General features: G+C 44.3%; 1 protein-coding gene across 1 annotated transcript in view; it reads left to right on the top strand.

The window, feature by feature from the left end:
- The window catches only part of LOC139695796 (uncharacterized), a 37,929-nt gene that overhangs the window by 5,726 nt on the left and 10,043 nt on the right, over window positions 1–22,160 (top strand). The window contains exon 3 of the mRNA XM_071594583.1: window positions 390–986. Within this exon, the coding sequence (XP_071450684.1) occupies window positions 390–986 (597 nt within the window). The remainder of the gene's footprint in view (window positions 1–389; window positions 987–22,160) is intronic.

Raw genomic sequence — 22,160 nt, 5'->3', positions numbered from 1 at the left:
AATCGCTTCCACCAAATGACGTCTCCAACCATCCCATATACTAATCTCTTCATCACGTCTTTATTCAGTGCTCCTGATATCAATTCTCTCCCTGCATATGCCTTTACGGGTAATGTGCCACGAATACAATTTGAGAGGAAAAATACTATGCAAAAGATGAATACCGCACATCTCTTTCTTTGAGAGCCAGTTGTTGAACTTTAAGCTTCAACTGTCTTGTTAAAGGAACAGAGGAACAAACCCATTAATTCTCATTCGTAATTATTTTTTACCGCAATGGAATCCTAAGAAAAGAATTTAATTCTCGGATGTGAATCGGATCCTTATCTCTCTCGCATGGGAGGGAGCCCCGTTCCCGACCTCACTAATGGCGCCCTCTGACCCCTCAGTTGACGACGAAGACGAGGACGAGGCCGGCCCCGTGCAAGCCGTGGAGGCCCCCAGCGTGGCCACCGTCGGCGGCGGGAACGTCGCCCCCGTCGCCACGCCCCTCGCAGCGGCCCCCGCACCAGCACCCGCCCAGGCCCCCGCCCCGGCCCCCGCCGGCAACACCAACTCCGTGGTGACCACCCTGGAGGCCTCCGTGATTCCCTCCGAGGACGCCGCCTACGAAGAGGAGGAGGACGACGAGGTGACGTCGTCGGGGGCGGAAGACGCGTCCTTCGAGGAGGACGACGGGCGACAGCCGGGGTCCTCGCAGGAGGAGGAGACGGCGGCGGCCCCCGCGGTGGAGGAGGCGGCGGTGGCGCCCCCAGTCGTGGCGCCCGCCGCACCCCCCGCCGACGAGGAGGACGACGATGACGACGACGACGACGACGACTTGGGTGTGGGAGACCTGGCGGGGGAGGAGGAGGACGATGATGATGATGATGAGGAGGACGACGACGATGAGGAGGAGGACGATGAGGAGGAGGACGATGAGGAGGAGGAGGGGGAAGGGGACGATGACGACGACGACTACGACACGGACGTCGCCGCAAGAGCACGTGAGTCCCAACAACCTCCGATTAGTAACTCCATCGAGAATCACTGACGGGATCCGGATAGAGAGTAGTGTGTGGGGAAGGGAGGCAGAAGAGAAAAGATGAGCCGCATTCTTTTGCTAGTGAGGGGGGGGGCAAAGGACGCGGCGGTGGTGGTGGATGGCGTGTGGAAGAACTGATTGATTGCATGTAGATCGCGTACAAAAGTGCTCTCCTTCCTCCCTTCCCAACTCCCCTCTACATCGCCTAAACCAACCTTCCCCAGCGGTCGTACTCGACTCTGTTTGCTGCTCAGATACCGTGTAAATGGGGTAATTTATTTTTTAATTTATTGCATAATTTATTGAACTGCCACAGCTTCGGGAAGCTGTGATTCCCCGACGAACCGATTGAATCGCCGGAGACTTGAACGACCGATCTTCCCGCGAATGAGGGCTGCTGGACGACCTTTCGTCGACCCGCCCGACTTGTCCATCGCGAGAATGAAAATCGCAAAGTCCTTTCCTCCACCGTCAAGCGGTTGGCCCTTTATCCCGAAAGCCTGGGTTAACTCAAGCCTACGATGTGCACTCATCACCGTAGGTCTGACCAGTCAGTGCTTTCATCAGTGGACGTTCGTGGACTACTGACGGTGGGCCTGGAATGGTTTACCAAACCTCTGCACTTTTTTATATATGTCCCAATTATCTCTTGTACATTTTAAAAGACATGGACGAGACACAGGAGGACCCTTACAGGTGTGTTTCCAGCCTGGCCCTGATGTTATTTTGTCAATTTTGATTCTAGAAGTCAAATCCATTCATTCCCATTGACTAATGACTATGTAATGTAAAATTTTTCAAAGTAATATTTCAACTGATTACTTGGAGACTGACTGTATGTGGCCCTAGGGTAACCTGATGGGCCATAAAGACAATAAATGGTGACGGATGACTCATGGACTGCTGTATTGTTCTTAAATGACTTATATGACTGTAGCCGAGACTTGTCTGAATTTTCAAAGTAATATCTGGGTCATTTGCTGAAAACATTCTTATCGAATGTAATTAATTGATGGTATCCCCTGTGAGTGAGATTGGCAATAATTATTTCTTAATCAATAATAATTATACTAATTCACTCAAGTCTCGGCTCGTGGTACTATCTATATTTCTGTTTATAATCCCCATATGCTAGCATGTATATGATTCCATCATCAGCATTTCTACTTGTTCGTGGAGATTGGAGATGTACACGTGGGAAAGATGGTTGGTTTTTCTGGTTAAATTTAAAAAGCAGCTGAAGCTGAAATCCTTTCCCCCCACTATGCGAAACTTAGATTAACTAAATTACTCGTGTTTAGAATGAGACTTCAAACCTACCCTTTCTTTAGCATAGTACAAGTAAAAGCACTTTATTTGCAATGATTTCCGAGTGTTAAAAATTATATATTTAAAAATTATTCATACGATAATTTAAGTCGTACATTTTTGTCTGTTTTTGTTCCATTTTTCTTATAATTATTCAACTGTTACCGTCAAAATGTTGTTAAAGGCTTGATATGGTTGCGTGTGTAGTGTTCATGACATTTTTTCACGCTTCATTTCACTGATATTTTTGAAAGATTGACAAGTCTAAGAAAAGTTTTTCAATTCTTTGAGAAGAGGATCAATAATGTTTCATCATCGTAGAGATTACTTTTGACTAAAATTTAAAGGTGAACTCAAACAGAATACAAACGTGTTTCAGGATGACGGAATTTTGCTCAAATATCTTCACGATATTTTAACCTTTGGCACTTAAGTAACAACGAATCTCTTGGACCCCCACCACGGATAATTACACTAAAATGAAATCTGCTTAAACTGCTGGGCGTCTACCTCTCGTCTAAACTTGGACGTTTACAACAGTCGTTAAATGTGAGAACGCCTTTGAGTTTCCATGCTGGCAGTGGGCAGGACGAGCTGACATTGATTTTGACATTTTCTCAATATCAATACGCTCATAACGGTCTTCGCCTTCTTTCACCGTGGCGTATTCCTTCGATGACGCGTGTTTCCGTGGAGAACAGGTTGGGCAAAGGGGGACGCAATGAAGGTCAAGGAGCCAGTGGTGGCACGAATCAAGGTCAACCGTTTCTCAGGATCATCTCATCTCCCAGTTCCCATTGCCCCACCCCAAACCCTTTCCTCCCCCCCCATTTCCCATCCCAGCCACCCCCCGAAACCCCCCTCCCTCCCTTGATCCCCACCCCTCCCTCCAAGGGCCCCCCTTTTCATGGGAGGCGACCTCGACGGGTGGTTCTTCCCACGTAAGACCGCCGCCGCCGCCCCCGGGGGGATGGAGGGGGCAGCGTTTGGTAATTGGGGGATGGGATCAGGGAGGGTGGACGCAGGTGCGTCGCCTCCTCCGAGTGGCGTTGACTCTCTCGCCGTCGCCCGTAAGGGAAGAAGAGGGCGCGGCGGCGGTCCACTTATCGCCCTGACCGACAAACGGCTGGAGAGCGCTGGAGCCCGTCTTGAGGAGAGAAGCTGAGCCCACTGACACGGATTCCCTCCGCAGGCGGGCGGGCGGGAGCAGCAGGGCGAGTGCCGTTGCGCCCCGTTCTACTCCGGCATTCAAATCACCACCCACTCTCCTCCCGGGGGCGGAGATTTGAACGCGCGCGTCCTTCGTCGTCCTCCCCCCTTATCCTTGCCCCCGCCCCCACGAGAACCCTTCGTTTCACGCCCCCACCTCCCTCCGCCTCCGTCGCCTGCCCTCCATACTCACATCCTCCATCCATAACTAATGCCTCCACGTCCGCAGCTCCGCTGCTCCCACATTAGATGACCCCCCCTTGCAACGCCCCTCCCCCGCGACCATCCTTTTGATTCCTACCGACAGCCAATCTGGACACAATTCCCTTGCTTGGGAGTGATATTTTCCCACCCGTATTCGTATCAATTGCCACGCTGAAGATTTCTCCGAGCGTGCTTCTTCCTCATCATAGAATAAATAATGGGATTCATTTTAAATGAGGGATTAATTCTTCTTCCTGAAAAAACTTGTAACTCTCCCAGCGGTTTAATACTTGTATTTATGAGGCCCGGGGAGAGCGTAGTACTTTGCGTAGCATTGCGTTAGTGCTTTTTGTAAATAATATCCTATATTCGATGCCTATGTCACTGTGAAAATGTCGATGGGAATATTTTTAAATCTATTAAAACGCTCTTTTAGAACCGGCATTTCTTTTAGGTTAAAATTATGTAAGTAATTGAAATCACTCCCTATTTCTCTGGATTCCTTGTTGACAATGCTCTTTGATACGGAAATTGCTTAGTTCATAAGATATTTAAGGCATAGAATTCAAAATATCCGCAATGCATAGTGGGAAATGTTCGCTGTATCCACATTTATCTCTCCACAAGATGCTTTAATTAGGTGGATGAGGAATACAATTGGCATGGCCTGAATTATATCTGGCGCAAAATATTTCCCCAGTGAATGCCCTAAATGAATGAATGTTACAGGGGCAAACAGATGTTCACTTCAATGTTACACTTAGTCAAAGAATCAGTGCTAACCGTGGGAGAGGATGTTGCCAAAATAGTTTATTTTTTCCAAGATATTTTTTGAAAGTTTTGAAATATGTCGAATGAAAAAGTACTTTGGTAAAGGAAATTCGAAATTAATAAAGTTTACTTCGCCGCATAAATACTGAGGACATATATTTTCACCTTTATAAAAATTCAATGGCCAAAATGAAAGAGAACAAAATTGATAATTAGAACGAGAAGGTAATGTTTATAAATATGCGGAGCATAAATGAAAATCAAATATTTAGAACATAAAATTAACGTAAGAGTTACTAAATTATGCAATATACTCAGTTTTATTAATATAGATTAAATGTGGAAATATAGAGTTGCTTACGATATGAGTTGTAATATTAAGTTAATTTCTTTGCAAATTTCGTAAGAATTCTTGAGAATATGATCGTTCCAAAGCAATCAGGTCATATCCTATTTTCAATATATTTTCTAAAAAGGGATACATTCATTAACTTATAAGATAATTCAAGCAATAGTTTTGGTGTATCCGTCATCGATTCTATGTTTGGTGTTCCTGGACCAGGCTCATTAACCATTTCGAAATGTTTTAAATGCTTATCGCAATTCGTCAGTCGCATTTTTTCCAATTTGTTTCCAATTAGTGAGTGTTTTCACCTCAAAAATCCATGCAGCCTTTTCTAATTCAAAATTCGCACTATTCCCTCAACTTATCTACATTGACTAAGCGCAAGTTGCCACTCTTTGATGCTATTTTCATAACGTCAGGTAGAATAAACAGGGCTTTCTGCGCTAAAAAAGACAACACTTTATATTTTCTCCGCCTCAAAGTAATCCAAATTATTGTAGTACGAATCGTATATTGAATTATATAACATCTATGTGCGTACTTCTGACACATGCGATAGCAAATGTCCATTCATGAATAATTCGGCTCACTCTTTTAGGATCGTCTAAACACTCGTCGCACGCCGATCACGGATCTACTTCCTATCGCTGAATGGATCATCAATATTATTTCATTTCCTCTCGAGAACTTACCATCATTATTAATCCATAATAATCGTTTTAGTCAGCCTGCTACTCTTTTGCCAGAAACACCCTTCTCCCCGAGTTTATTGTCTTTTCACTCCGGCCAGTGCCTTCTTAATATTTCTTTGATTCGAAATTTTCCCCTTTCCTTCCCGTCCAGTTTTCCTTTCGCATTTTTTGTTTCAAACCTCCTGTGTCTAAAAATATGTTAGGCATTCCTGACCCAAATCTGGTTGAACATTAGTTCCATACGAGTATGAATTTATTTATGAATATCGTTTGCGTATTTAATATATGAATCGTGTCCTGGTATCTGGAGTTATCTTCTTCTTTGCTGTCAGAAAGTGATTCATCTAGTCGAAAGACTCTATCGCTTGTGCCGCTTCAGTTCAGTCCCTTTTACATGCTTTTATTTCTCGATTCTTATTCCCTCATGCCAAAATTTTCTCGAGTGTTTGCTTTCTTAATTTTACGCTTCTTTGCTCCTTCCAATAAATATTAGCACCAGCCTTAAATAATTCTTGTCTTTCTAACGCTCTTTTGATTTTGTCGTTAATTTACCCTTTTGAATTACTTTTTCTTCATCATGGAAGAGTAATCTATGGATTGGTTTGTTTCACTCATCAATAATATAATGTCTCTCGTATTCTCTCGTTTCCCTCACATCCTTATTGCACTGACATTTTCATTTTGGCATCGACGCCTTCCATCACCTGTTTCTTGTCATTTATTCTTAATCTTTAGCCCTTCTGCATCCTATGACTGCTCCCACCACCACCTTCAACGAACTATTTAAAATAATTCTAATTGGAATTCTAATCGAAAATTGAAAATAATTCTAATTGGTTTCTTCCTTCATTCAATCTTGAGATGGTTTCCTATCACTTGATTCGTCCACTTCTTTTCAATCGTCCCAACGTAGCACCACATACCCGTCGCTTATATTCTGCTTTCGGTATTTCTTCTTTCGGGCGTGTTTCAATACGTAATTTAAGTAAATGCCATGCATACGCTTTTATGAGCTGTTTCCTAATTCTCAGACTAGTGCTTCATCGTCATTTTAATTGGCCAAAATGTTAAGCTAAGACAGGAAAAGCAGACTTCAATTGAAATTTTTCTTCCCAATCCATTCAAGTTAGTATTTCCGGGAGACGTGGTAGTCCCGCGGTGGACTATTGACCAGAAAGCCCGGGTTCGATTTCCGGGCATTTTTTGTATGGGCACCTGCAGCTTGACCCAATTAGTGAGATTTTCCGGGTACCAGGTCTTCCTGGGAAACCATATCCGACACAAGGAAAGGAACCCCCTCCCATATCCTGCCTATGTGTGCATTTCACACGCCATATGGAGAACAACCAAACTCACCTTCGGGTTGGAACTGGCTAGCATAATTATTTTATTTGATATGGTTACCCTCCTATATTTGGACGTTGACTTCTCTCCTACAACCTTACCGCGGAGCAGGTTTGAATATCTTTTATTATTTTGAAAAAACAAAAGTAACGTCAAATGCTACACCATGACTTCTGGGTTTCTCGACCATCTGATGGCCGTCCTATGGATTATTTTTACATTAAAGTATTTCGGAGTACAGAAAATAATATGAGATGTGTAGACGATAAATCACTCACTTTGATTCCCGAGAAGTCTCTTGGATATATTGAATAACAATTTGATGGTTTGGCGCTCCTCGACGGACGTCACCGGTCTGGAATTACGTTTTGCCGCCTGACGTAAGCAGTAGCATTGTCCCTATGCTGCCGTTTCTAACGGCAGCATAGGAACAGTACTCTAGGTGTGGCCATGTAAGGGGGGGATGCGCACGAGGGTGGGGGTACACGAGGGTGGGGCGCCTGTCCTTCCGCAAAACCGAATCGGGCGACTTCCGGCCGCCCAGAAGAGCGGTGGGGAGGAATGCGGCGGCCCATGCGCAAGATAATTGGCGCCGCATTCGCGTCATCCTCAACACCTTTATCCTCGAATCTCACCGAGTGAATTATTTGTCGTTTTGTCATCACTTATTCCGAGAATAAGTTACAGTTTCTCCGAGGATTTAACCGCGCCTTAGAAGTAATGGGAGCCACTGTTCTGAATGAAAGACACTTTTTTCCTAGTCGCAAGGTTTTCCCGGAAATGTCGCCCCTTATGTTTTTAAGGGCCTTTCTCTTAAGTCTCTTTTATGATATTAACGCTTGTGCTGTTCGCTTACGTGGTGAGGTTTTCCGCTGTCCGTGGTGGCTCGAGTCGGCTCGACATAAGTCGACACTTTTGCCAGTTCGATTACAAGTCCGCAAGTGGCTCCAAGTTCACCGTGGCGGAATTGGGTATACTATTCCATCTCGTGGCAAGTCCTACCCACGCATGGCGTTCGAAGTTTTCATGGTAATTAGGTGTGGCTGTATGTTCCCAGGGTGGTATGACACCCAAAATATACTTTCTTGGTGTGCACCGAGGCATCGTCAGGATTTGAATCAGGGGTTCTTCCTGCCATTTACCTCACCACTCACTCAACAATGCTGCGTCGTTTCGGCGAGGAACATATTATTGCTATTGGTAATCTACCGTTTAAGATTGGTTGTCGCGGGACACCGCCTTTAAAACGGTCCAACGATTTATTCCCTAGCCTATCCAAGCAAAACACTACGTGACATCCAACCCTACATCAAGTCCCTCTTCATCTCTGAGTACTTCCTTCCTCCCTTCATCCCTTCCAACATCCCTATCCTGTACCTTCCCTTTCCTCGTTTGCCTAACATTCTCCCCTCTATCACAGTCTTCAACATCCCACTGCGGATCAATACCCCCGTCATCCTTTTTTCCCGCCTCCATAGGATTTCTCCCAACAAACCCCTCTCTTCGCCCACCATACCAAGTACTTGCTCATTTGTTTTCTCCTCTGTCCATTTCACCTTCTCCATCCTTCTCCACACCCACATTTCAGAAGTCTCCAATCTATACCTATCATTCTGCTTCAGTGACCATGTTTCCGCGCCACACATAACTACGCTCCATATCATGGCTTTAACGATCCTTTTCTTAACATCCTTACCCAACGTCCCTGTCATCAATTCCCTCCTCCTTGTGAAGGCTTCTTTCCTAACGCAGCGCCTTGTCTATGTCGCTATTTTAATTGCCATTTTAGCCCAATACACTTCTGAGATAGGTACGCTGTCCCTCTTGCTCTAGTTTATGGACTCCTATTTTAATACTATATTTAACTTTTTTAACTTTTTCTCTTTCTCGTAAACCATATTGACTTTGTTTCGTCGTTAGGCATTCATTAAGAGCAAAAAAGTCATCCGTTTCAACGTGAACCTTTATTCAACTAAAATCTCCTCAACTGTAAAATGACGGTCCTCCGGAAGGTGCAAGGGCTGAAGGAGAGGTAAAATTTGCAAAGGTACGTCCGTATTGCGATTATGAACGAAAGGAAGAAGAAATATGACCGAAGAAGAAATAAATATAATTTTCAACGTCCTCGTTTGTAATTTTCGGACAATCTAGAAAAATGTTCGCGCCCCCACGGCCCAATTCGCGCGGCAGTTGAGTTGATTGAGGTGGCCCTCCATGGAGGTAATTCGCCCCGCTTGGGTGGAAGCCAGGGGTAGCCGGGACCCACGTGCTGCGACGGGGAAGCGACCTCTCGAAATCCGGGGGGAAAGGGGGCTTGTAGGTTAGGAGGGATGTGGGCAGGTGGAGGGCGAGAGATTAGGGAGCGGAGAAGGGGGGGGGGGAGGAGGGGGAGAGGCGGGGTTGGAGGCGGGAGGACCCAGACAGGCCTCAGGGCCCATGTGAAACTAGTATATTTATGGTCGTCGGCTGTTGTTATGATTATCTTATTTGGCATTTTCTTTTATTATTTCAGTAGGGTCGTTGACATGTTGCTGACTTCGATGAATCTTTTCGGTGTGGATAGTGTGAATATTTGATTTTAATATTTCCAGTTGTCTGTAATTGGTGAGAGTAATTCATATACCATAACATATGGTTGGGAGTTTAAAGAATGAGGGGCCCTATTTTGAACTTTTGCGTTAATTGAAACTTGTCCAGACCCGCTGAAATTTTGCTGTACTTGAAAGTATGATACAAGTTCGTTTTAAATAGTTCATACGAATATAAAATATGATCATCATTATGCCATGAAATTCTCATTTTATATCATCCTTTATTGATCGCCACATGCGATTGAATTGAACCTGCCACATCTGATTGGCATCAGATCATTGCCATAAAAATTATATATTACTGATTAAATGAAGTTTTTTAAGACATTGGACCAACGCATATGGTTCATGCGATACACACACACACGCGCGTGTTTGTGTGCGATACACACACATGCGATACGCACGATACATGCGATACACACACACACGCACGCACGTGTGTGTGTGTGTGTATCGCATGATCCATTTGCGTTGGTCCAATGTCTTAAAAAACTTCAATTAATCAGTAATATATCATTTTTATCCTCAAAGCATACCAAATGTTTCATGAGCTTGTCGTAAATGTTAATTTACGTAGACATACATAAAAACCTATTTAAAATCGACTCAGCCCCTTATCAATTGCAGCAAATCAGTAGACACTTTAGAGCATGCATGACACGGTTTCCTTGCGAAGTGATCCGTGGAAGTGATGCTGAAGACCAAGAATTTCCTCCTCTTGGTTGCATTCCGAGTGTAATGAAGAAGTTGACGACGACTGCAATTCGGTTGGGAAATCTTTGGTGTTTAACTCGGTGTATGGATTAAACCCCAGGTAGAGCACTTCTGGACATTGCGACGCATCACGATAGCAGTTCATGCGGCACTTGACAATAGTATGTAGTCTGAAGAGGAGTTCATAAATTCCTCCTGGCATCAGATAATTTGTGAATCAGACAAGGGAGGAGTTGGAGAATTCAGAACCTGAAGCTGGTGAAGGATTAAGGGAAATCGGGTATTTTATGGAGTATCCTATTTTATAATTATAATCTCTTTCGCAAAAATACGTCGTAAGTACGACCATCGACCCTCTTTTCGAGAGTTTATTTTCTTCATATACTCCGGAAGATATGAATATTTCGATGTATGTACTTCCTCACGCCCAAGTCTTCCTCCCACACTCCTCCGTTCGTTCTCCTCCAACCTCATTTCCCCTTTGGTTCTCCTCCTTTGCCAAGGAGGCTAACGGTAGATTTCATAAGGCCCCTGATGTATCCCTTCCGATCTCCCCTCCTCGCCCACCCTCCCCTCCCCCGCCACTCGCTCACCCCTACACTGGCTCTGTTGAAAACACAAGGATGCCCCGCGGGCATTGCTGATATGTCCCACGCTCAAGACCAGGGCCCGATGCTCGGAATCGGGGCAGGATTTTCCATGGCGCAGTTGCCTGGCCTCGCCATTGCATGCGTGATTTGGATGCGGACGACGCCCTTGAAATGGTCACTATCCGGAATCGAACCCGGGTCCCCTCCAGTGAGCTGCCTTTCGCTCTACCCACTCGCCTATCATGCCTCCTTGAATCGTTAATATTCCGTCGTGCCATCGTTCGGCGTGGATATGTTCGAGGGAGAGGCATTAATGTTTGTTTCTCACCACTCCCGGTCTCCGCTGATTGCTCCTAACCGCGCATCGCCTCCGTCGCCTTCACTCTCCCCCCGCACCCTCCTTCCGCGGCGGACCCCCGGAATCAGGTTTCCAGAGCTCCTCTCCCTCCCTGGTCTGCTTTTCCATTGGCCCACATCTCCGATGCATAGAGTGCCAATTTTTACACGCACTGCTTCCTTACTTGTAACTGTACAGGTATTCTTTCATCCTTGTACTTGGATTGTCGTCGCAAACGCCTTCCTTGCTTGAGTTATTTCGTGCCGGATGTTCGTCGAATTTCTTCCATCCGTACGTCCGAGATGCTAAGGTAAATGGTTTCCGCAATTAATGAGGTGAATGAATCAAGTACCGAGGCAGAATTTAAAGTCATCCAAGCGAGCGCCACTATTCATTGAGGATGGATGAATCATTTGACTCCTTTCAGAACGTTTCGAACATTCATATTTGGGTGGCATTGTTTAACCAAGTGACTTCAATAATAATTAAATTTTTTAAATGCATTTCAGTATATTTCACCAACTTTCAATTAAACTCCTTCACCGCCAGCAATGGTTCTCATTATTCAGTATCATGGAGAAATAACTATCTTTGGCAGATCAATGAACTTGTCGTTACCACAGAGGATTTCACGATCATCTTCCTCTCCCCCCACCTCCTCCTTCCACCTCCCTCCCAGTCCCAGCCTCTGCTTTGGATTCTTAGGCAGAAGCTTCAAATAAGAAAAAGGTCTGTCTATTTTTTGTCTTCGATGTCTTGCCGCGGGAGTGTGGGCGATGATGCGGCCGGAGGCGTCCATGGTGACCATTCGCCGCCCCATTCGAGGGACAGTCGCCCCCCTCCACGTACCTCCCCCTCCGCCCCCTCGATTCACTTTCAGCATCGCGCTTGATGAGCACGCGTGTTCCCGAGACATATCCGAACGCGGCGCCGGCCCACTCCCGCCGAGCCCCCCCGCCCCCACACTCGTTCCCAGGTCGAAATCCCGTTGCCGCGGCAAACGAGCAACCTCCCCCCCCCCCCTTCCGCCCCTCCCTCCCTCCTCCACAACCCTTATCCCCTCCGGAGGAATGCGGCCGATTCCCTTGGGTTACTTTCCCCGGAATAATTAATGCCCTCTTGGCAGGAAGGACTAAAAAAAATAAAATCAACGCCAAAGAGGAGTGGCAGCCGGAGCGATTAACGCCACGTTAATGATCTCCAGTGTGATGTGAACGCCGCTAAACTTACCTCCGGAGAAGGTACTTACGTTCCTCGGCGGACGCTTCTCCGTTTAAATCTCCCGTGAGAGACACCCAAGCGTCGTGCAGGTGTTTTAAGGTGATAATTAATACACACCCACATTTCAAAAGCCTCCAGTCTTCGTCTATCCTCCTGCTTCAATGACCACGCTTCCGCGCCGCACATAGCTACGCTCCATATCAAAGTTTTTACGAGTCTTTTCTTAATATCCTTACTCAACGTCCCCGTCATCAACTCCCTCCTCCTTGTGAAAGCCTCTTTGCCTAGCGCAATTTTTCTCCTCACGTCCCTATTACTTTGTCCGTGTTGGTCCAAAACACTTCCGAGATACGTAAACTGTTCTACCTGCTCTAGTTTTTGCTCTCCTATTACAATGTTAACCTTAGCATTTTTCTTTCTAGAAAATCTTATAACCTTTGTTTTATTTATATTGATTCTCATCCCATACCTGTCGCACTGAATTTCCAATTCACTCTGCAATGTTTGCAACCCCTTGGCTGACTGACAAACTAAAGCTTGGTCATCAGCGAACCTAACTGATTTTACGAATTCCCCGCCCACTTTCATTCCTACCTCCAGTCCGTCCCATGCCTCTTAATGATTTCCTTTGCATACAGGTTGAACAGCAACGGTGACGATGGGCAGCCCTGCCTTACACCTCTTCCTAACACTGCCCATCCGGACTCCCCGTTCCCCACTCGTACTTGAGCAGTCTGAGACATGTACAGGCTGCGGATTAGCCTCCTTTCCCTCCAATCTATTCCTATTTTCTGCAATATACTCATTAGTTTTTCCCAATTGACTCTATCAAACGTTTTTTCGAAATATATGAAACAGGCAAATACCTCCTGGTTCTGTACTATATTCCTCTCCATTAATAATCTCATTACTGCAATGGCATCACTCCTACCTCTCCCCTTCCTAAACCCAAACTGGTCATCCCCTAAGTAATCATTTACCCTACTCTCTATCTTTTTGTTTGTGATCCTGATAACAACTTTAGCTGCGTGGGATATCAAACTTATTGTCCTGTAGTCCTCACATGATGTAGCCTTTACCTTTTTCGAAATAGGAACTAAAACTGATCTCACAAAGCCTTCCGGCCAGATTCCTTCCTCATAAATACAGGTACTGCGGATCAGCCCATATAGCCTCTTCCTCCCACATTTTCCTAAGCATTTTAAAAGTTCCACGGGAATGTTATCTACCCCCACGGCCTTATTTAGTTTCATCTCCCTTAATGCCCTTTCTATCTCATTGTCTAGTATGCCTGGACCTAAGCTATCTTCCTCTACGTCATGTTCCTTTTCAATGTCTAACTTTGTTGGTCTAAGCTCTTTACTATACAGTTCTTCTATATATTCTTTTCATCTCTCTTGGATCTTTCCTGCGTCAACTATTACCTTACCCGCCTTATCTCTAACTGCAATCGTTAATCTCCCTTTCTTACTTCCAGATAAAGATTTAACTTTGCTTTACAGCGTACCGCTTTCGCCCTTCCTCTGCATACTTTCAATATCCTCACACTGCGTCTTCCACCATGCTTCTTTTGCTTTATTTGTTGCCCGCCTCAATTTATTGTTTAACTCTTTGTACTTCATTTTGCCTGATTCTGTATTTACATCCTTCCATTTTCTCCGATCATCCATCTTTGTAATCATCTCATCCGTGATCCATGGTTTCCAAATCCTTTTAGCGTCAACGGTTCCAATGGTGACTTTTGCGGCTTTCGATTACCCTTTCTTGATACTTTCCCATTTTTCTTCGATAGTACTTAGCTCTTTACCATCTTCTATGATTTTCTCTGCCGCCTGTTTGTACTCCTTCCTTTTCAAACCATGAAATGCTTCTACATTCCATTTTCTAACCCGCCGCCCCTGCCTTATCTTTTTCCGTAAGGAGAAGAATTGCGCTAGGTAAAGAGGCTTTCACAAGGAGAAGGGAGTTGATGACAGGGACGTTGAGTAAGGATGTCAAGAAAAGACTCGTAAAAACTTTGATATGGAGCGTAGCTATGTACGGCGCGGAAACGTGGTCATATGAAGCAGGAGGATAGACGTAGACTGGAGGCTTTTGAAATGTGGGTTTGGAGAAGGATGGAGAAGGTGAAATGGACAGAGAAGAAAACAAATGGAGGAAGTGCTTGGTATGGTGGGCGAAGAGAGGGGCTTGTTGGGAGAAATCCTATGGAAGCAGGAAAAATGGATGAAGGGTGTATTGACCGGTAGTGGGATGTTGAAGACGGTAATAGAGGGGAGAATGTTGGGCAAACGAGGAAAGGGAAGGAACAGTATAGTGATGGGTGAATTCTTCTCGGGTCTTCCACCGGGTCAATGGCTCCATAGCTGCCGACGTTTCGATTCCCGACTCGGTCATCGTCATCAGGGCTGATTGCCGTTCCGCCAAAAAGTTTCAAATGAAGACCCGAGAAACATTCACCCAACTAATACGCCGGGAAAGCACCAGATCTTTCATTACAGTGTAGTGATGTTGGACGGGATGAAGGGAGGAAGGAAGTACTCAGAGATGAACAGGGACCTGATATAGAGTAGGATACTGGATTTTGTGTTTTGTTAGGAGTCACAGAATCCATACTAAAAAGAAAGACTCGTACTTTACGTAAGTACGAAAAGTACGAGTCTTTCTTTTTAGTATGGATATTAAATACTTCCGCGAAGTGAAGCCTGAAACAATAGAATAGAGTCACAGAATATTTATTAATAGCTCTGTGTCCTTCCAAAAACCTACCTTAACCGGTAGATTACCTTATATATATATATATATATATATATATATAGATATATATATATAATGTATAACACTTAGCACTAGTGGACACAGACAAAAACACAGAAACACACAAAAAAAGAGACTCACTATTTTTCGAATTTTCGGTGGTCGTTGCCACCTTTATCAAGGAGGAGAGGGACAGAACTCACAGATTGAGTTCTGTCCCTCTCCTCCTTGATAAAGGTGGCAACGACCACCGAAAATTCGAAAAATAGTGAGTCTCTTTTTTTGTGTGTTTCTGTGTTTTTGTCTGTGTCCACTAGTGCTAAGTGTTATACATTATTATTCACGTCCGTGAGTCTTTCAAAAAGTGTAATATATATATATATATATATATATATATATATATATATATATATATATATATATATATACATACATATCCATACATATATGTTTTCGAAGTCTGTTCAAAAAGTATCACCACTTACGTGTTTTTTCAAAATTCATTATTGCGTTCATTATTCGTATTTTCATTAATTATTTATTCATGAATATCTATTTCGTCCCCTTCAAAGTAATCCCCATTTGATATCATACACTTGCGCCAAAGTTTTTTCCAATTCTCGAAGTACTTCAAGAAATCATTTTTTGTGGTCTTGTTCAGCTCCTCCTTCGATGGAGTCCTTATCTCGTCAATCGTAGCGCAGCGTCGTCCTTTCATGGGCCTCTTCAGTTTCGGGAACAAGAAAAAGTCACTGGGGGCCAGATCTGGGGAATACGGTGGCTGCGGCATCATAAGTGTGTTGTTTTTGGCACGTAAGTAACGATGTGAGAGCAGGGGTGTTGTCATGGTGCAAAAGTTAATTTTTGTTTTTTCACAAATCCGGGCGTTTATGGCGGATTGCTTCCCGCGTATTGCGCATAACTTGCAGGTAGTATTCTTTATTTACCGTTCTACACTGTGGCAAGAACTCATGTTGCACCGCGCCCCTGTAATCGAAGAAAACTGTAAGCAAAACTTTTACATTCGACCGAACTTTCCGCGCTTTCTTCGGCCTTGGCTCGTGCTGCAGCTTCCATTGGGATGATTGAGCTTTAGGGTCCACGTCATAACCGTAAACCCATGATTCGTCACCAGTTATGACCCTCTGCAGCAAATTTGGGTCGTCGTGAACAGAGTCCAACACCTTATTAGCAATGTTAATGCGTTGCTGTTTTTCGGTACGAATTTCACGGCGGCCCGTGTCATGCCCAAATCGTTGGTAAAAATCGAATGGCACGAGCCAACCGATATGCTTAGGTCCTCAGCAACTTCTCTAACTATATTCCAACGATTGGCCAACACTATTTTCTTCACTTCATCAATGTTTTCGTCTGCTTTTGACGTGCTCGGGCGTCCGGCACGCTCTTCGTCGTTCACTTCTTCTCGGCCCCCTGAGAACATTTTGTACCACCGTTAAACTTTGCTCCGGTTCAAGGCAGTTTCTCCATATGCCACAGTCAGCATTCGGAATGCGCCCGCGTACTTAATTTCGTTTTTCACGCAAAATTTGATTCAGATTGTTTGATCCAGGTTTTGGAACAGCAAAAATAGAAGACAAGCCAAAACACGTCCCAACGTTCAAAATGGCCGAACACTCCGGGATAAGGGAGAGACATAAATACCAAAAAACGCCACAAAAAAATCAAAAACCAAATATGCGCAACCCGCGGAATATATGTATGTATGTATGTGTATACATATATATATATATATATATATATATATATATATATATATATATATATAATATTTATAAATATATATATATATTTTATATATATATATATATAATATTTATATATATATATATATATAAAAGAACACTTACAAGGTAAATTGTTCGAGCTTTCGGCCCTCTCAGGGGCCTTCTACAAGAGAGACTTTTTATGTGTCTATTCTTTTCTATTTGTGTTATGTTGTGTCAGCCCATTATTGTGCCGCTCGTATGAGTTTTTCCGTACAATCGTTATATATATATATATATATATATATATATATATATATATATATATATATATATATATTCCCAACGGTCTAGTCATTTCCCTACCACTATCTGCTACTCTTCCTGATATCCACCCCAAACTTAATGCATTTTCTTACCAAAAATCTTTAGAATAAACCCACCTTATCCTTATGCAATACCAATGCATTCGTGAACAACACAAATCAAACCTATTTTCCCTCTTTAAAATAATCTCTTTGGCTGCTGCTCACCTAATTCCACAACTCAACGCCATAATTTCGTCTGCCCTACGTTCCCTCCAACAAAACCGTCAAACTCTCCTTAAAAAGCTGTCCAACTTGTGTATTTCCTATTTCCGAGTAGGTCTCAAAATTCCACACTCTCACCCTTTCCCGCCAACTCCTCCTCAACCACCCCCACTCTTTCAATATAAGCCCGACCTCCGCAGCATTTACAACCTTCCCTCTCCTCCCAAAGGCCCTCCGGTTTTTCCAAGACGCCAGCCACCACCGAACGATCCCAACACCCCCCCTCCCTCCGACAATGCCCATGACATTGTAAACCTTTCAAACACCAGCCTTTCAGACAATGAAATATCCGTTCTTAGTAAAGGCCTATCCTTCTCCTCTACACCAAAAATAAACCACATGAACATACTTACTGATACCCTCAATTTCTGCCGAAACCTTCGATGGCGCGCCTTCTGGAAATCACAAAGTAAACCTTTCAGTAACTTAAAAACCAATCCCGCACTTAACAAATTCCACCCGGCTTCAACTCATGAGCCAAAACCCCTTCCTAGTAACCATCCTGTCGAAATTTTTATACGTCTCCTTATCGAAAAAGTTTCCAATCAATCCTTCAGAAAACATCTCAGACCGAAAAATAACCTCTCCATGAACGAACGTCATGCCCTGAAAACCCTACAGTCCAATCCCAATATCGTTGTTACCTCCGCCGATAAAGGCTCCTCTGTTGTAATTCTAAACAGCAATGATTATATTTCCAAAGCCCTCGCTCACCTGAACGACACATCCACCTATACCACTCTAACCAAAAACCCAACACAAACTTTCCAAACCGAAATTCGGTCTTTTCTCCTCCAATGCGGACCAGAAGAAGGCCTCACCTCCCAAGACATACCTGTATCCCTACTTTCACCCCCAAACACCAGAACACCCCAGTTTTATCTCCTCCCAAAAATACACAAACCCAACATCCCCTGTCGTCCTATAGTTTCCAGTTACAATTCTCCCACCGAAAGAATCTCCGCATTCCTTGACCACCACCTACAACCACTTGTACTCTCCTTGCCCTCCTTCACGAAAGACACATACCACTTCCTCAACCGTCTAAATTCTGTCTCTATTCCCTCCACACCCAACCTACTTATGGCCACCATCGACGTTACCTCACTTTATACTTCTATTCCCCATACCCCAGCGCCCCTCGACGGAATTTCTCCTCAACCTTGCCACTTTCGTCCTAACTAAAAATGCATTCGATTTCCAAAATTGTTTTTACCTTCAGACAAAGGGCACAGCGATGGGAACGAGTATGGCACCATAATACGCCAATCTCTTCATGGGTCATCTCGAAGAGACTTTCCTGTCACAGCAACCCTTTCAACCTCTTTTCTGGGTCCGCTACATAGACGATATTTTTATACTCTGGACACATGGCTCTGATTCTCTCAACAATTTCTTATCCGCCTTAAATTCATCTTTCGCTGTTAAATTCACCTCTTCCATTTCAGACTCCACCATCACCTTTCTTGACACAGACACCTCACTTCAAAACAACAAATTCACTACTTCAGTACACATCAAAGCCACTAACCATCAGCAATACCTATACCACACTAGCTGTCATCCTCAACACACGAAACGCTCGATTCCTATCTCTCTATCCGCGGTCACCGAATTTGCAACACTCTCAACAAATACCTTGACAATCCATATCTTGCACTCCTCAAACGCGGTTACCCAGAAAAGTTACTACAAAATAAAATCCACCGCTCCACCCGACCACACACACCACACAATAACAAGCCCACATCTGACGCAGGACTCAACCTTTGCACCACCTATTTCCCCGGATCAAACAGACTGAAAACCCTCCTTAAAGAACTGTTTCCAATTATACATGACAATGACGCGACCTCATCCTTACTACCCCAATGCCCATCTATCGCATACAGACGACCCGCCAATCTCAAAAACCTGAGATCCACCAACCCTTTGGCGCCCCCCCGTGACAAATTTCCTAATATTTCACCAACTTTCAACCGCCCCCGATGTAAAACCTGTCCTCTTATTATGCCTAATCCCCTCTCCCTACATCCCCTGATTGCCCCCTCACCTCGTTCCCACGCTAATTGCCTCTCAAAAAATATTATTTATCTTTTATCATGCAAACATTGCACTTCCTTTTACATAGGCGAATGCATTACCCCCTTATCCATTCGAATGAATAATCACCGGTACTCCTGCAATTCTGCCTCACTCTCTTCTCTTCCTATCCCTTCACACGCCAATTCCCACAACCTTTCATTCGACCAGTGTTTTGCTCTCAGCATCCTAGAATCCCTACCTGATTCAGCCACCAATATAGAGGTGAAAACTCGTGAATCCGCCTACATATTAGCTTTCCGTTCTTTCAAAATTCCCACCCTTAACCGCCATTTTTAATTTCCCTCCCAGCATTCCCTCCACACCTCCCCTCCTCGCCCATACCTCTTTCCCCTCTCCACAGCAACAGCACATTTTCAGTCTCACTTGAAGAAGGCCTCTGAGAGGGCCGAAAGCTCGAACAATTTACCGTGTGAGTGTCCTTTTAAATGTTGCTATTCTATTCTATTTGTGTTATATTGTGTCAGCCCATTATTGTGCCGCTCGTGTGAGTTTTTCCGTACAATCTATATATATATATATATATATATATATATATATATATGAATATATATATTTATTTATTCGAAAATTTGGTGCGAAATAAAGTCATACGCGTCAGTAATAATTTTATGGAATTTGTAAATTTATATTCAATGGCGCCCAATAGAAAACAAATTGGGTTCCTTCTCTCCCCATATTGGGCCGAGCAGGCAAACAATTCCTCCGGTGGGTCCCCATTTTTCTCTCTCTTCGTTCTTATCTCTCCTCATGGTAAATAATGTCATTGAATGGTCCTATGGAATATTTGTGGTCGGCAGCCAAAGTAAATGAGCGTCTTTGAAGTGGTTCAACTGCATTTCATCGTAAGTAGCCAGTGGCCTCACGAAACTATTTCTGAGCCTGATTGACGTTAAAGGTGTCCGCGGTCACGTATCATCAGGGGTGGATGATGGTCAAACGGCCGCGCCCGCCTGGCCGGTGCTGCGAAGTACGCGGAGACCCGCATTTCTTCAAGAACAAATTTCTCGTCCAGTAATGACCTCTAAATACGCGGGGAAATGACCGCAGCTGTCGAAATATCTAAAACTCTAGTTACTACTTGACCACACATCAAGCGTTTGCGGAATTGGCGAAAAATTGAAATCGATCTTTAGTCATTAAGCATCTACTTACCGGCAACTATGGAACTCAACAGTTGGCCGTTTAATTCACTCCAAATAATCCATTGACCTTGAAGATGTCGATGTCAATTAGCCATAATACGTAAAGCATCTAATTGTAGGTTGCTCAAAAAGGTATATTTAACGTTAAGAGTCGTATATTGTTTGACCGGGAAACCACAATCTTCAACCAGAGCTCCGGAAGCTTCGGAGCGGAGAGATTTGATAGGTCAAGTTAGAGCTCCCCTCATATGCTTTCCTCGAAATGTGTATAATTGACCGTGTTGGAAAAGGACGAAAAGGAGGCCACATGACCTCTACCGCTTTTTATTTCTTAGGAAGTTCTAGAGATCAGAAAATCACGCCATTTGGTTTTTAACCTGGTGTCCAAAGGTGCGCGGAATTCGAACCCGGAACTCTTCCGTCGAGGTACCACGCATCCAGCAGATGCTTCCGTGAGAAATGAAATAAATGAGTTTCTTTCCACTGAATTTATGTCGATGCACTTAATTGAAATGGACTTCAGCAATATCATTCGGTTTCCTTGATGGAACACTTCCTGGAGCATTCCATTCACTAATTCCTCTTACTGAGCTCTCACTCATTCTACCTAGGCACCACCATCTATCTGGCTCATGTTACTTTATCATCTTTACGTGACGCCTAACCAAGGTTGCAATAATTTCTGCGTGGAAAATTGCAATTATTTGGTCATTTATCATGCTCTAATCCCATTACTCCCGACTCTTCATGATTGGCAATAGGTTTCGGCAACGAATGCAGTTTTTGACGAGATGCACGAGTAAATATGTTAAGAGAAGTTTGGTGGAAGCTTTCATATGAATCGTGTTTTTAAATGGATCGGAAACCATAGTTGTTAAGACAGTGGCATCAATATATGTAGATGGGATGTTTTCGAGAATAAAATGGACGGAAAAGAAAACAATTGAAGAAGTGGTCGAAGCATGGTAGGGAGAGGGAGAAGGGTGCAAGGAGTGGATGGAAGAATGCGGGGAGAGGGGATGCGGGGCGGAGTGAGAGGAATGCTTGGGGAGGACAGTGTGGTGGGAAGGGTGCAAGTGGGCAAGTGAGGTAGGGGAAGGAAATGAGGGGAGTCATGTCGGACGGGATGAAAGGGTGCAGAGTGTATGATGCGGTGGCTATCGTACTGGCTTCCCATTCAGAGGACCCGGGTTCAGATCCCGGCGGTGTTGAATATTTTTTTCAGAGGTATCCCTATCCCTACTTGAGGTTCTTTGTGGAGGGCACTTTGAGTGAGTACGCCGTCCGTCGGATGGGACGTTAAGCTGCGGACCCCTTGGCGCCTTACGTTAAGAGTAGGCTAATGCCGACACCGGGTTTCTCACCACCCTTCATCCTTTCCTGTCCATCCCCTTTGGCGCAAATGACCTCAGCTGTCGGTCGCCTCCCCTATTAAACTACTACTACTGCTATGGGATGTTAGAGGGAACGTAGTAGTTCAATGGGTA

The sequence above is a fragment of the Hetaerina americana genome, unplaced genomic scaffold, assembly GCF_022747635.1.
Source record: "Hetaerina americana unplaced genomic scaffold, ioHetAmer1.1.p SCAF_64, whole genome shotgun sequence".
Taxonomy (NCBI): Eukaryota; Metazoa; Arthropoda; class Insecta; order Odonata; family Calopterygidae; genus Hetaerina; species Hetaerina americana.
Note: the sequence above shows the minus strand (reverse complement) of the source record. Positions and strands in the feature narration are given on the sequence as shown.